This window comes from Priapulus caudatus, unplaced genomic scaffold (genome assembly GCF_000485595.1).
Source record: "Priapulus caudatus unplaced genomic scaffold, Priapulus_caudatus-5.0.1 Scaffold79, whole genome shotgun sequence".
Taxonomy (NCBI): Eukaryota; Metazoa; Priapulida; class Priapulimorpha; order Priapulimorphida; family Priapulidae; genus Priapulus; species Priapulus caudatus.
In genome coordinates, this window is record NW_014577140.1 from 564,657 (window position 1) to 579,185 (window position 14,529).

General features: G+C 46.3%; 1 protein-coding gene across 2 annotated transcripts; it reads right to left on the reverse strand.

Moving 5' to 3' along the window:
• Positions 1–975: 975 nt before the first annotated feature.
• Positions 976–9,653, reverse strand: LOC106821621 (glutamate receptor-like). 2 transcript variants are annotated; one of them, XM_014826513.1, is made up of 10 exons: positions 9,442–9,653; positions 8,344–8,502; positions 7,756–7,941; positions 7,216–7,398; positions 6,570–6,747; positions 5,811–5,945; positions 5,362–5,582; positions 4,877–5,019; positions 3,059–3,187; positions 976–2,652 (listed from the first exon to the last, which is right to left on the reverse strand). In XM_014826513.1, the coding sequence occupies exons 1-10, from the start codon at positions 9,577–9,579 to the stop codon at positions 2,298–2,300; spliced, it is 1,827 nt and encodes a 608-aa protein (XP_014681999.1). In that variant the 5' UTR covers positions 9,580–9,653; the 3' UTR covers positions 976–2,297. The 2 variants fall into 2 exon arrangements, with proteins under 2 accessions (XP_014681999.1, XP_014681998.1); XM_014826512.1 differs by having other exon boundaries at positions 3,059–3,217.
• Between the last annotated feature and the right edge of the window lie 4,876 nt (positions 9,654–14,529).

The following is a 14,529-nucleotide window of genomic DNA, read 5'->3' on the forward strand; positions in this document are numbered from 1 at the left end:
CGCACCTGCTCCCCAAGATGTGTAAGTATACCAAGTTTGGTAGCGCTAGGTCAATTAGGGGTCGAGTTATAGAGCGGAAGAGAATATGATCAAGGTCAAGGTAAAGGTCAAATAAAGGTCGCAGTGACCTGGTTTTAGAACGCTGCGCACCTTCTTCCCAAGATGTGTAAGTATACCAAGTTTGGTAGCGCTAGGTCAATTAGGGGCCGAGTTATAGAGCGGAAGAGAATATGATCAAGGTCAAGGTAAAGGTCAAATAAAGGTCGGGTCGCAGTGACCTGGTTTTAGAACGCTGCGCACCTTCTTCCCAAGATGTGTAAGTATACCAAGTTTGGTAGCGCTAGGTCAATTAGGGGTCGAGTTATAGAGCGGAAGGAAAAGTGTATGCGGTGGCACCGAGCGGCGGCGGCGGCTGGACAGACATGAATCGAAACCATAGTATCATAGGGATACAAATATAAGCTTTAATTGTCATCATAAAAATGTGAAACAGTTAGTGGTGGTGGTTTTAGGTCTGTTATCATCCTTTGTTTGCATTTCGTTACGCTAGTTTATAATTATAATTCAATAGACAAGCCACGCGAATGAAAATACCTGTAATTTTGACTACGAAAGTTATCAATTAAGTCAAGTCGTGTTAATGTGAATGAATTGATATATTATAGTAGACAAATGTTCAAGTATGTACATACACATTCACTCAGACATATAAATATGTGTACCCAACTAAAATAAATTAATATTATTAATATGAAATCATATTGGTGGGAATATTTTAAATAGAACCAAGTTCCTCTTTATTTACAGTATATATATACACATATATATATATATATATATGATATATATATATTATATATATACACACAAACATGCACGCATGCATGCGCGCGCACGCACACACACAACAACGTGCGCATGCACACCCTGCATGCGCATATGTATATAAAATGAAATAGAACAAAGAACTCAAACTTTTCCACTAGGTTAAAAAATAGAATGTTTACTAAGTTTCCAAAATAAATTCAATTCCATGAACTATTCGCATACAATAATAATACTGCGTGAGTTATTCTCGCAAGTAACGGCAAGAAATCCATGCAGAGATTCAATTTAGTAAACACATATATTAACCCTGTGAGTATAGAGGTTCCCCTGTGTCATAATAGGGCTTCTCTGTTATACTGTTATGCAAGACTGCATGAAGTCCAATTTTACATGTGTAAAGCAGAATGACAACCTTAAACCTTTTGTGTAATCCAAATTACAGATCCAAAATGAGTATGACTGTCTTCTGGAAATTAAAGACTAGAAAATCTATCAATCAACTGATCAATTCATTATATAGTTAATATATGTGTAAAATACATATGCATGTATAATACATATAATAATCACGGAATTATATAAAAGCTACCTACTATCAGGAGTAAGATAATATAGGATATCCTATATTATCTTACTCCTGATATAATGTAATATCAGCTCTTGGTATATATATGACACCCTACCGCCATCTATCGAGAGCAAAATTAGAAACGCACATTGGCAGCATGTCTGACAGTGACACTTCGTGAGCTAACTGTGTGTGACAGCGAATTATATTAAGAAACATGTTCAAAAACAGAAGACCGCATATGCAAAGCATTGGCATAGAGTGTTGTCAGTTAAAGTTTAACCATTAAACCATGAATAAATACATATGATATGATAATTCAATAATACATATGGTAAACACATTCATTCACATTCCACAGCAGCATCACAGAATTCGAATCAATATACGGCAAAGATCGACGACATTAGACACGTAGTAAGCCGAATGCTAATTAATGCCAAAGGTGCAGTAAACCCGCTCGAGAGGTTACAGTATAAACGCGAATAATGCACATTGATCGTGTCAACCGAAACATCGCCGGAGTACGGCCGCGGAGAGTCGCACGTCCCACCGACATACGTCACAGCCAGTCGATCGCGCTCTGACGTACGTCACAGCCAGTCGATCGCGCTCTGACGTACGTCACAGCCAGTCGATCACACTGACGTACGTCACAGCCAGTCGATCGCGCTCTGACGTACGTCACAGCCAGTCGATCGCGCTCTGACGTACGTCACAGCCAGTCGATCGCGCTCTGACGTACGTCACAGCCAGTCGATCGCGCTCTGACGTACGTCACAGCCAGTCGATCGCGCTCTGACGTACGTCACAGCCAGTCGATCGCGCTCTGTCGTACGTCACAGCCAGTCGATCGCGCTCTGACGTACGTCACAGCCAGTCGATCGCGCTCTGACGTACATCACATCCTGTTGATCGCGCTCTGATGTAAGATGTCGTTACGACCGCCCATCTCCAAGTTGATGCGCGAGCAGGTCCCGACCTCGCCCTGCCACTCGTTCTCCTCCGGCCTCCTCCTACAGCGCTGCAGAGTGAACCACCGCGAACACAGCGAGACGAGACGTTCGAAGAAGAACGCCAGCGTCGAGAGAACAATCCCGGAGACGAAGAAGATGAACAGCGATCGGATGTCGCTGAGACGGAACTGGTCGTAGTGTTCGTGCCGCACGGTGGCGCCCTCGTTCCTGCAGCGCAGCTCGCCATAATACGTCGCGACCCAGTGATTGACGAGTCCGGTCGAGTAGAGATGCGCGATGCTGAAACAAGTGACGTAGACCGCGATGCTGAAACAAGTGACGCAGACCGCGATGCTGAAACAAGTGACGCAGACCGCGATGGTGAAACAAGCGACGCTGATCGCGATGCTGAAACAAGTGACGCAGACCGCAATGCTGAAACAAGCGACGCGGATCGTGATGCTGAAACAAGCGACGCAGATCGCGATGCTGAAACAAGTGACGCGGATCGTGATGCTGAAACAAGCGACGAATGTAACATGATACATATTAAGCAAAATTAATTAGTGCGAAAAAAATCTCAAAATTACATTTAGATATTTAGCATGTGTACACGTGTTTTCTATTTAAGATTTAAGTTGCAAAAGAGTTCGCCACCCGGATGAGGTCACACCTCAGTAATGAAGAATCTATAACTATGACGCACCCTGTATTGACCATCTCGGCGTAGGGACTTCCCTTCCGCACAGGGAATGCGGTTGTCGTGTTGAACAGGCCGTCGGTGATGATGAGATACTCACACTTGCCCGTCTTCTTTCTCTCTCGGCTCATCAACCTGAAAAAATTCGTCGGTGTAAGGTCACCGCTGACCATTATCGGATTAACAATAGTAGCAAAAGTAGCATTTACTATATGGGCCCCGCGGTTTTAGGGGGCCCCATGGTTTAGGCGGCCCGTAATATCATTAACTATCTAATAGTTAAATTTTGTTATTATTATCATTATTATAAAAAAATATTTTAGCACACATGTAAACTTGATACAATAATGAGTGCTGGCAAAGTTTATTTGTCAGGAAATCTATTACAAATGTATTAGATTTAGATTAAGTTGAAATTGTGTTTTAATATATATATTTTTTTAATTTAGGGCTGCTGTATAACATGTGCTACGTACAGGCACCGCACTAGCCTAATCCGACCCTGCCGCTGACCAACGCAGCGAGCCTTTGTGTTCGCACGAACACTGCAACAATCCTAGATGAGCGATTATTGATTCTCGAATCTACTATAGAAACGGGCGCTTGGTTGGTCGATGACCACAGCTGATTTCACAGAGCTAGAATAGGATTGAAGTGATATATGGGTGCTTCAATTGTCAAGTAACGATAAGCGAGCGTGTGGATTGATGCAGTGCATTGGATAGTGTTGTTGAAGGCAGTCTTTAGAGGCTTGCTACACAGGTTAGTGGAGTGCTGACTCATGCCACGTATGCATTTCGCACACAATCAACATGCGCCGCTCGTCATCGTCAGGTTTCGATGTATGTACTATCCTCTACACACAAGAGATGCTGTTCAGTAGATAAACAACATTTAGAAAAGCTAGAATTTACGTAATGTTGTGATAGTATTCCCTCTTGCTATTTATGAAGCGTCAGCATGTGTTTACTTTGCGAATATTGTAAACAGTGCAGTTTTGTGAGTGATTGATTGTAGGTGAATATAGTTAATAGACATTTGTTTGATCATGCTTCTATGTAGATATGTTTATTATCATCGTAAACGAGTTTCCGATCATCAAACAAACACCAGATCCGGTGCACTTAGGTGAGCAATTGCAGACAAGACAAATTCAATAAACATTTTGCCTAGCATGCCCGCTTGTCGAGATACAGTCACATTCATGTTAGCAGACACCTCTATAGAATGACCACCCAGGGGCGTGTACAGGGGAGGGGGGTCCAGGGGGTCCAGACCCCCCCCTGCTCGCGCAGAAAACGCATCTAAGCCAGGGGGTCTAATTTCAAAATTTTGACCAGACCCAGACCCCCCTTCGCGTGCTCGCAAGTTTGGCTTACGGTTAGACCCCCCCCCTGGTACAAATCCTGTACACGCCCCTGCCACCTGTCTACAAAGAACACTGTCATGACATGTATTCCTTATTAATATTTTATTACGCCCATGCTATTCTGGGTATGTTGGAATGTGCATGTGCTGCCCCCACGACCTGAATAGTTATTTATACACGTTGTGCCGGCACTTGTTTTAAGAAGTGCATGATTATACACGTTCTGGCGGCGACCGGGGCCTTTTGTTTGCTAGAATGTTTGAGAGTTGCCACGTCCAAAGCAGGCTGTCTATTGCTTGGCCCTGATAATGGTTCAAATTGCAAGGCCCTTCAGTAGAAGTTATCCGGCCTTCTGAAACCACATCTATGGATCAGTTATATGGTTCTGTTTATAAAGGACACCTTTGAAGTGCCCCTTGGGTTACCCTCATATACAAAATTAACAAGTATTACACCTCTCAAGATATAACTCCGTGGAAATAAAGGCATGGTTGTGATTGAGCACGCGTTCCAAAGCGTCTTTCGTCAGCCGATAGGTGCCGTTCTCATTCGACGACACCATCTTCCATATGCGACGATCGACGTCGGTCAGTCCTTGCTGGAAGAGCAGACGAGATAGGTTCAAGGTCGTGCAAAGCTGTGCCAAGGTCACAGGAAGCTGAGCATTGCCTACGTGTAATCTCATTCCACATCCCTTAACCGTATAAACCATATCGTGAGCTGCCTCATGTTGCCAGTCAACCTCGAATTAAAATTTTTTTCCTTTCAAATGAAATTAGCCGTTGTTATGCTAAACAGTGAAACCGATGGCACGGTGTAGCAACTTTCCACGACTTTTTTCAAGCCAGTTTTTGCAAACGCACGAAACATCAAGGGCCGCGATTTTTACCCGCAGACGAAAAACGCATCCACAATACTATCGTGCATCTTCTGATCTCACCTTGAAGTGCACCTCCCAGTTGTTGCCGCGTCGAAACATGGGTTGGATGGTGGTCTGGTACGCCAGGTCCCTCAGACTGCGCACAGGCAGCAGCAGCGGCGGCGGCACAGCGAGGAAAGCTATCAGGTTTCCACTGTAGGTGGCGACAACGACCAATATGAAGAGCATCCACGCTACGACGACGACTCGGCTCGACAATGCCTTAGGAGGTGCCGGGGAACCTACAGGCAACAACCCTGTCAGTGCTTCCATCTATATGTCATTTCTTTCCCAAATGATCTCCTCCTTGTCATTGCCCCTGTTATCTATCTGCGGAGGTGTGTGAATTCTTCTACGGCAGGTAGCAGAAGTGTAGCGACGTAATATAATACTTCAGGATTCGCTACAGAACGAAGTATCGCACCCACCGCTGTACGGACAACACCTATCGAGAGTTCTCTCCCCCTTACCTTGCAGCACAGTGTAGCCGTATATGGTGAACAGCCACCAGGCGGCGCCTCTGCGCACCTCGCTCTGCGTCTTGACGAGGGTTGCCGCGGCGCGTTGGATGAGATATCCGATGACGGTCGTCACCAGCATTGCACCTGCAACGCGTGTTACCAAGGTTACCACCGGTTACCATGGTTACCACCGATTACCATGGTTACCACCGATTATCATCGCGCTGTAACCACGGCCAAACATTCGCGCGTTCTCCTAAACTTTCTTCTATCATTTTATTTCTTTTGTTTTTCGTATTCTTCTAGAGTCGTTTTTTACGAGCCGCCAGCTCAACTACTGCTTATATGAGATTGATGCATCAGGCAAAATTATGAAAAAGACAGATAAAATGGAACAAGATAGGCACTGCCTATCTGGTAACTTCTGTAATGTTGTTACAGTGTTGCTATGGTAGTTGCCACACAAGTAGTCTACACCACTAGCTCGAAAAAAACCTGCAGATAAGGTAACGTGATGCACGTTTCAGATGTTTTAGAGTGAGCGTGGAATAAGCACGGACAAGGCGTAGATACAGACCCCTGGGGGGGTACTTATTTTTTTGGACGGTGAAAACACGGTGCAAAAAGATGGCTCGATGGTGGAAACATAGAGCAAAAAGATTGCAAGGAATCGAAAAATGGGGGGCAATAATGCGGCGCATATATATATACGTCACTATGCAGAGTACCCCCCCCCTCAGATATGGGCGCAGCGTGGACGCGGCATACCGGCGATCATGCACCAGACGCTGGGGCGGAATGGCTTCGTGAAGATGTACATGTCGTAGCCGGGCCTCGGCTTGCGTATCATTATCGCGCCCGTGACGAATTCGAACGGGATCGAGAAATCGACGACCTTGCTGCGCTTCTCCTGGATGGTGAACGGACCTGCCGCAAACTCCACCTCCTAGAGAAGAAAACACGTAGTCGACGAGTGAAACACATCGTGGGTAGCCGCAAACTCCACCTCCTGCAGAAGAAAACACGTAGTCGACGAGTGAAACACATCGTGGGTAGCCGCAAACTCCACCTCCTACAGAAGAAAACACGTAGTCGACAAGTGAAACACATCGTGGGTAGCCGCAAACTCCACCTCCTACAGAAGAAAACACATGGCGGCAAACAAAACACATTATGGGTAGCTGGCTTGCCTTCCTCTATACCTCCTTCCATCACACCTTACCTTCCTTTATACCTCCTTCCATCACACCTTACCTTCCTCTATACCTCCCTCCATCACACCTTACCTTCCTCTATACCTCCCTCCATCACACCTTACCTTCCTTTATACCTCCTTCCATCACACCTTACCTTCCTCTATACCTCCTTCCATCACACCTTACCTTCCTCTGTACCTCCCTCCATCAAACCTTACCTTCCTCTGTACAAGGCCGATGACTCCGTTCCACTTGTCGGTCCCATTGATCGGCGACCCCCACAGGTTGTCGGCCGGCGGCACGAGCTCGTACGTGAAGTTGTAGAGTCGCGCCAGCGCCTGCACCATCTCGATCGCGATGCCCCGCTTCGTCTTCCGCTTTCGGTAGCTGTACGGCGAGCTCTGCAACGACAGCAGTCCCACGCCTGAGACTGCATCGCTTCATTGTGCGAGACCCTCTGTGGACCCATCATAGGATGCTGAATCGTCAGCACGTCTTTTATTACCAGTAAACACTTTTGTTACTAGTGTAGGGAGGTTTTGCAACACTACATACATAGATGTTGCACAATAGAAATGTACTTCTAATAATATACTGTGGTTTCGCAATTCTACACTTGATTTTATGACAGGTTAGTCCAAGCAGAACTGACTTATCCATCTCAGTGAGATGACCAGATGACCAGATGACCAGGCCACTCAAATATTGCTCGCACTCACACACACGTGCACACGAGGGAGCCACCAACTGTTGCTTACAAACTTCATTCCGACCTTTATCGTCCTGCGATTGAGCCCGTACTTCACGCCGGGAAACAGCTGCTCTTCTGTCAGTCGCGCGACCTCGCCAGGCAGCCGGATCGATTCTAGCGCCACCTGGCCGCCGCCATTCGGCGGTCCATTGCGCTGGCCAGTGAAGGTGACCTCAGTGTACCAGGCTTCAATCTGACAAGAGATGGAGCAAAGTCAGGAGGTAGTGACAACGATAGAGAAGCAAAGAACAAAAAACAAAACAACCCCATCCAATTCTCATTCGGAACATCTTTCGCATCCGTGCCGCACACATACGCATATGCACACACCTAATTATTTGACTAATTAATTTCAAGAACATCTATAAACTATCACTTTGTCAAAGAATGGAAGGAGGCAACGAGTTAGAGAAATATCAAGCGACAAGGAAGTGATAAAAATAGAGAAAAAAACATTGCAGAGAAAAACCAAAAAACAACTCCATCCATTCACTATTCAAAACATCATTCATATACTCGTTCATCACTCGCGTTTACCATCAGTAACACCTAATTAATCTGGTAATCAAAATCGATTACCTAAATAATAGCGTACCTGTGTAGTCTTATTGAGGTTCAGGATGGCTAGGTGTAGGTAAGGTGGGAGATAAGACTGCAGGGCAGACATGTCACACGCTGTCTCCTCCTCATCGCTGTCCCACACCACCAGCCAGCGCGTGACGTACGTCAGCAGGTCCGGTGCCTCACCGCTCAGCTGCAAACAACATCGCACCGGCAAAATCAACAACAAACAAATCAACAAAAACAAATCACGCAGTCGCGCGTTGTGGAACGGTGCATGGAAGAACGTGTTCTGAATTTCGTGCAGAGAATGGACCCGACTTTATGAATGAAAGACTTTGTTGGGTAGGGTGTGGATGTTAAGGTTTAGAGTAAAGATGGCAGTCAGGTGTAGGATTGGGGTTATTGCTATGGTTAATATTAGGGTTAGGGTTAGGATTTGGCTTGAGATTAGATTTGGGTCAGGGTTAGGGACAACATTAGGGGTAGGGATGGCGTAGAATTGAGCTTGGGGTTACGCTCAGGGTTATGGGTAGGGTTACAGGTGGAAGTTAGGGTTATGGTTAGGGCTAGGATTAGGGTATGGTAAAGGTTATGGTAAGGTTTAGGGTAAGTAAAAGTATAATCATCATGAGAAAAAGGAAAATCATAACCCTAGTACCGTATGAAGGCATGTTGATCCTCCCGGGCCAAGGAACCCCTACCTGTGAAGTGCACGGCAGAGTGCAAAATTAACGCGAGTCCGGAGTCAAATACTCCCTGACTTCCTGTCGAATTCCCTGATTTGATATTTGCAGGAATCCGTGTGACTCCCTGAAAATTCTGCTATACTAACTAATTTGTTCCAGGCATCTCGGAATTACTGTATTTTTTCAGTAAAAGTCCAGAGAAAATTTGGCAGACGTGCAACCGCATAAATCTTCCAAATAAGCATGTGCGTTATTGTTAATATCTTTAATTTGAACTTCAGACTGCGGACTCCATCATTTTGCTTTTTGAGGGCGTTGGACTCCCTTGTTGAAAAGTTAATTTCTACCCCTGGCACAGTGTGCCGTAACCATAGAAATATATAGAGACACTAGTCTAACTAGTATATTATTTCTATGGGCCTAACACGCGCGCGGGCATGTACCTGTACGAACAAATGTATCACTGCCGCCGGTCGCAGCAGCAGCACGAAACCACGCAGATCCAGCCGATCAACCGCCGCGAGCAGGTCCTGCACTGTCTCGTTTGATCGTGGAGAGATGGCGCCACAGGACTCGGGCATTTCGTCCACCCCTAGGTTGAACGTGATGAGTGGAGTGTAGGATATCTGATCGAGACGGGACCGCAGCCACTGAGTCTCACTATCTGTAGTGCAAAGGTCACAGACAAAACTCATGTCACTATATAGCTATAGGTTACTGACTTCGAGGACTAAAAGTATAACTGAATTAATATAATTAATTAATTAATGTACTTAATTGTAAGGTTTATGGTATAAAATTATATATCGATGACTAATCAGTCTAATGTAAGGTTTATGATTAAATATTAATACTCGCAATAAAAGGATCCGAAATCAGGAATATAACGGCGCCAACAACTTACCTAAATGAGCAAATAGTTCACTCCTGTCTAAAATAAGACCAATTAACGACTTCAACAATCTGTTCCAATCGACATTCCTAGGCTGAGATATTGACTCAATTGTAATCATCGTCATTTTAGACAGCTACACCCCCCCTCCCAATGTAAGCTGGAGGCACCCCCCTCCCAATGTAAGCTGGAAGCACCCCCTCCCAATGTAAGCTGGAGGCACCCCCCTCCCAATGTAAGCTGGAGGCACCCCCCCTCCCAATGTAAGCTGGAAGCACCCCCCTCCCAATGTAAGCTGGAGGCACCCCCTCCTCCCAATGTAAGCTGGAAGCACCCCCCTCCCAATGTGCGCCGCGTCTCAATGGTAAAGCTGGAGCACACTACCCCTCACCAAATGTAATGCTGGAGGGCATTAAAGCAGGGCGGGGGGGGGTCCAGAAAACGCATCTAAGAAAGTCTAATTTTGAAAAACTTTTGACCAGACTTACGAAGAGCCAATCCCCTGTATATCGCATCGGCGCCGACAAGTTGATTGGGTCTTACGGTTAGTACCCCGGGCCCCCGCCCCCCCCCCCCCGACGTCTCCGGGGTAACCAAATCCATGTTACACTGTGCCCCGATCTAAATTTTTGGTTTATCGATAGCACGGTTTCTCCTGGTCGTACAAGATTTACCCTAACATTACGTTTCCTTGACGTTGTCCAGCGTGAAGAAGGGGAAACGACCAGAACCCGCGCAGTACGAGGTGAAGCATTAATCGCCGGGTATTTATACTTCATGATATATCATGAAGTTGTAATTAAAATAGATTATCATTAATGATAATTCCTTTAATGATAAAATAATCATTAATATGTTTATTATATTATTATTATTATATTGATTTAATAATTAATATTATTATGTTAATCGACGAGTAGTGCGAATCATCGGAATAACGGTGACTGTCTTCCACGGCCGGCGCGCTATTCGTTCGGTCGGGAGCGACGTTGTCAATGGCGACCGAGGCCATCGTTGCAGACGCACTCACAGGTCGCCAGGGACATCTACAAGAGATGGTGAACGCATAGTGTACATTTACATGCATATTAAAACGTAAAAACTTTAATGGAGTATATCGAGCGCATTAGAAAATGTGTGGCCCGATGATTCAGTACGCTCAGGGAGATTGAAGCTGGTCCGGGCATTGCCGTTTCGGTCACCCTGAGGATTGGCCGCGCCTTCAATGTACCTACATTCACTGCTGAGTGCCGGGCGCGCTCCCGGTGACGCATTTTTGCGCACTCTGTAAGGCCGAGCCGGGAGGCAGTTGGAGGGGAGTCAATCGTGATATTTTGGCTTAGCACGAAATCCTTCACGAATTTACTATATGGCAGCAATCGCCAAATTGACATACGATAAAGTTTTTAAAAAACGATTATGAAAGTAAAAGGGACATTCAGAAGAAGCATAACAGAGTGCCAGGCTAGCCTACTTAGTCAGTCGAGACTCCGCACAAATCATGCGTCGAGGTCGAGCAGCGCAAGACTATCCAGCAGTGAAGATGTAGCAGTAAACGACTCAGATTGAGGCCGGCGTTTCACCATCGAGCCGTGCAAAAACGAACGCGAACTTTGTCCCGCAGACGCGTATATCCTCTAACGCGCGACCCCGCCGGGTACGACCCGATGATCAAGCGTGATGCGAGCGTGACCCTGGAGTTGAAGCCAGACAGCGTCCTCACACTAGTGTTGGCTATCGGTTACTGATATCGTCTCCAGTTTATAGATGTTCTGCCGGCTGCGCGTCATAGGGGCTAAAATGAAACTGCACTACTGACGTAATATTTTAACAGCCTAAATGCGGAAGTTCATAATGGTCCTCGCTGGATCCATGCCTATACCATCTCTCAGTTTCCTCTCTACGTGGTCTCAGACCCTAGTGTATTGGAAGCGCGTCATCTCATTTACTCGCATATTCCTATCTTCTTCTTCCTTCATCGTCATACATCCAACTCTCTCTCTCTCCTACTCCTCTTCCTCTACCTCGACTCTACTAATGCCAGTCTTCCTCCGATCTTCTTCTCCCCCATCCTTCTCTTCCGACTCGCCAAATTACGATCTAAATTGTATTCAATCACCTCTACCCACCCGCTATTCGTCTCACTCGCCCTGTCTCTCTTGTCTTGACCTGTTCTCTTGCTGCTCTCCGCCATCTCGGCTCCTGGCTCCCTCTTCTCATCGCGATCCTGCCAATCTCTCCTGTCAGTCGTATACTCTCGTTCTCTGTTCAACATCGAACAGGTACCCCGCTCTGCCTCGCTCTCTCACCCATCTTCGTCGCCAGCGCGAGTACGCGTACTATGGGAACGGCTAATCGACCGGCGGTAGGAGCGTATAGCCGGTGCGGTCGAGCGGGAGTCGCTACCTCATACGTACCCCCCTTGCCCGCCACTGCGCGAAGGGGTCTGGCGCGTATGGAGGCTTCTTACGACAAATACCAAACGCGTACGTCACGAGTACTTCATAAGAAATCTATTCGTTGATACAGCGTCATTTCCGTATATCTGACGCCGTGCATAACCGGCCCCGTCCCGCGTCGCCTACTACCCCGCCTTCGTCTCTAGCAATGCAAAGGTACACACTTGTTATCCTAGCCCGAGTACTAGCGGAGGGGGAGAAACTCCACTTATTCTACTGCGTTAGAGCGGAGAAACGGGGGATGGTTGCCCAAGCTGCTGTGAACATATGGCGGCTACCAAGGGTGACCGCCTAAACAACTTCTGCAGGGTGGTTCTACCTTACGACTACTATTAACCACATCGAGCGGGAGCGCGGAGGCTGCATCTGCGCAAGTCACATATTGAGCGAGAGCAAGAGTGATGCAATCCAGACGTTTACACCAGTGGGAAGCGATGGGTCACAGTATTCGCTCATATATAACTAATGTCCAAACGTATGAGCGACGCAGTGTAAAGGCAGTTGCCTCAAAATTACTAAGTATACACCTACTAAATAAACAGAGGGCAGCAGAGGGTGGAATCCTCTGCTCCTTCAGACTAGGTCGGCGATCGTAGTGCTAACAACATCAGTAGACTACGAAACCTAGCTGAGTCGCGTTGCCGAGCATACAAAGGCGAGAAGCATAGCGTCGAACAGCTATGAAAGAGCGACCAGCTTGTCATCACAAGAGCCGATCACACATGTCTTCAAGTTTACGGCAGGCAGGGCCCATAGCAGCCTCGCACTTAGTAGTCATTTCCTACCAGCTGTAAGAAGCGTGAAATCACGAAATTTGTTGAGGGGCGTTCACAATCAATGGTCATGGAAATTCACAATCTCAATGCTTAGTAGCGGTAAAAAACCTTAGAACACACACACTAAATGTACTATGCCGAAACTTTGTGCAGTTTCACTCCTCCGTTATAAATGAAATATATACCTGCCTACAAAGTCAACATGACTTTTGAATCGCGTTCGTATGCGCTGCGTACAGAACTCAAACAAATATATACAATATCTAGACGCCAGTCAGCTACTGAGCCAGTTTATTCTTTTTTTATTTCTTTTCGCCCTTACATTATCATTCATTCTCAATTGAACACATATGTGCTTCCTTCTCCAGTTGTAGATCACTGTGTCGATTTGCGCTTGATACCAGCAATCACCCGTTCCACACACCTCGTCTTTCATCCTCGTCGTGCACTCCTGCTCTACTACACATTGTGTGTATCTGCCAAATTTTGCCTACCCCTACTCAACCGCATTTTATTAAGTAATACCGTAAAAACCATTTAATGTTTGAATGACTCGAAGGTTGTAATCAATAAATGCATGTAAAATAATTCCGTAAGTTGCGAACAAAAAAATTGAGTTAAAGTCTCGGGTAAAACATAGAAAAAATATCATAGACACAAGGAAAATAACTAGAAAGTGCATTTGTGCCCCCAACTACATGTTACTCGAAGCCTTGTTCTCCCCATAGATGTGTAGCTAATACGAAGTTTGGCTCGCCTGCCTAATGGCCAATAGTGGCCGACGGTCACTCATACCAGGGAGTAGGGAAATAACCGATCACAAAGAGTACACGTCAAGGTCTCCCCTAGTCGTCAAGCAAAGTGTGTGGCACCCGGCACCCCTGGCATACCCGGTCGCACCATGCTCGCCAACCTTCCTCCCCCAAGGATGTAGTCAATATAGCCAAGTTGGTACCGGTTACAGGGCATCCACTTAGGGCCGCGGCGCGAGTTAGTATGAGGCAGAAGGGAAATATGATCAGTCGAACGGTAAGAGGGTCAAATCAGAACGGCGTATGCTGGACCGCTGGCTTGTGTACGCGAATCACTCACTCTCTCTCCAAGATCCTGTTAAGTCTAGCACATGTTTGGTAGGCGTCTATGTGCAATAGGGCCCGCAGTTACCTAGAGCAGAAGAGAATATATCAAGGTCCAAGGTCAAGTCCAAAATAAAGGTGTAGTGACCTGTTTTGGTAGGCGCTAGGTCAATAAGGGCGAGACTGAGAGCACCGGAAGGCCCAAGATGATCAAGGAATAGATAACAAGTTGTCAATAAATAGGGTCTGGCATTGCGAACCTGGTCAGCCAGTACCGTTGCCCTCACCTCTGCGCCCGAAGATCCCGTAGGTATACGCCAGTGGCGTA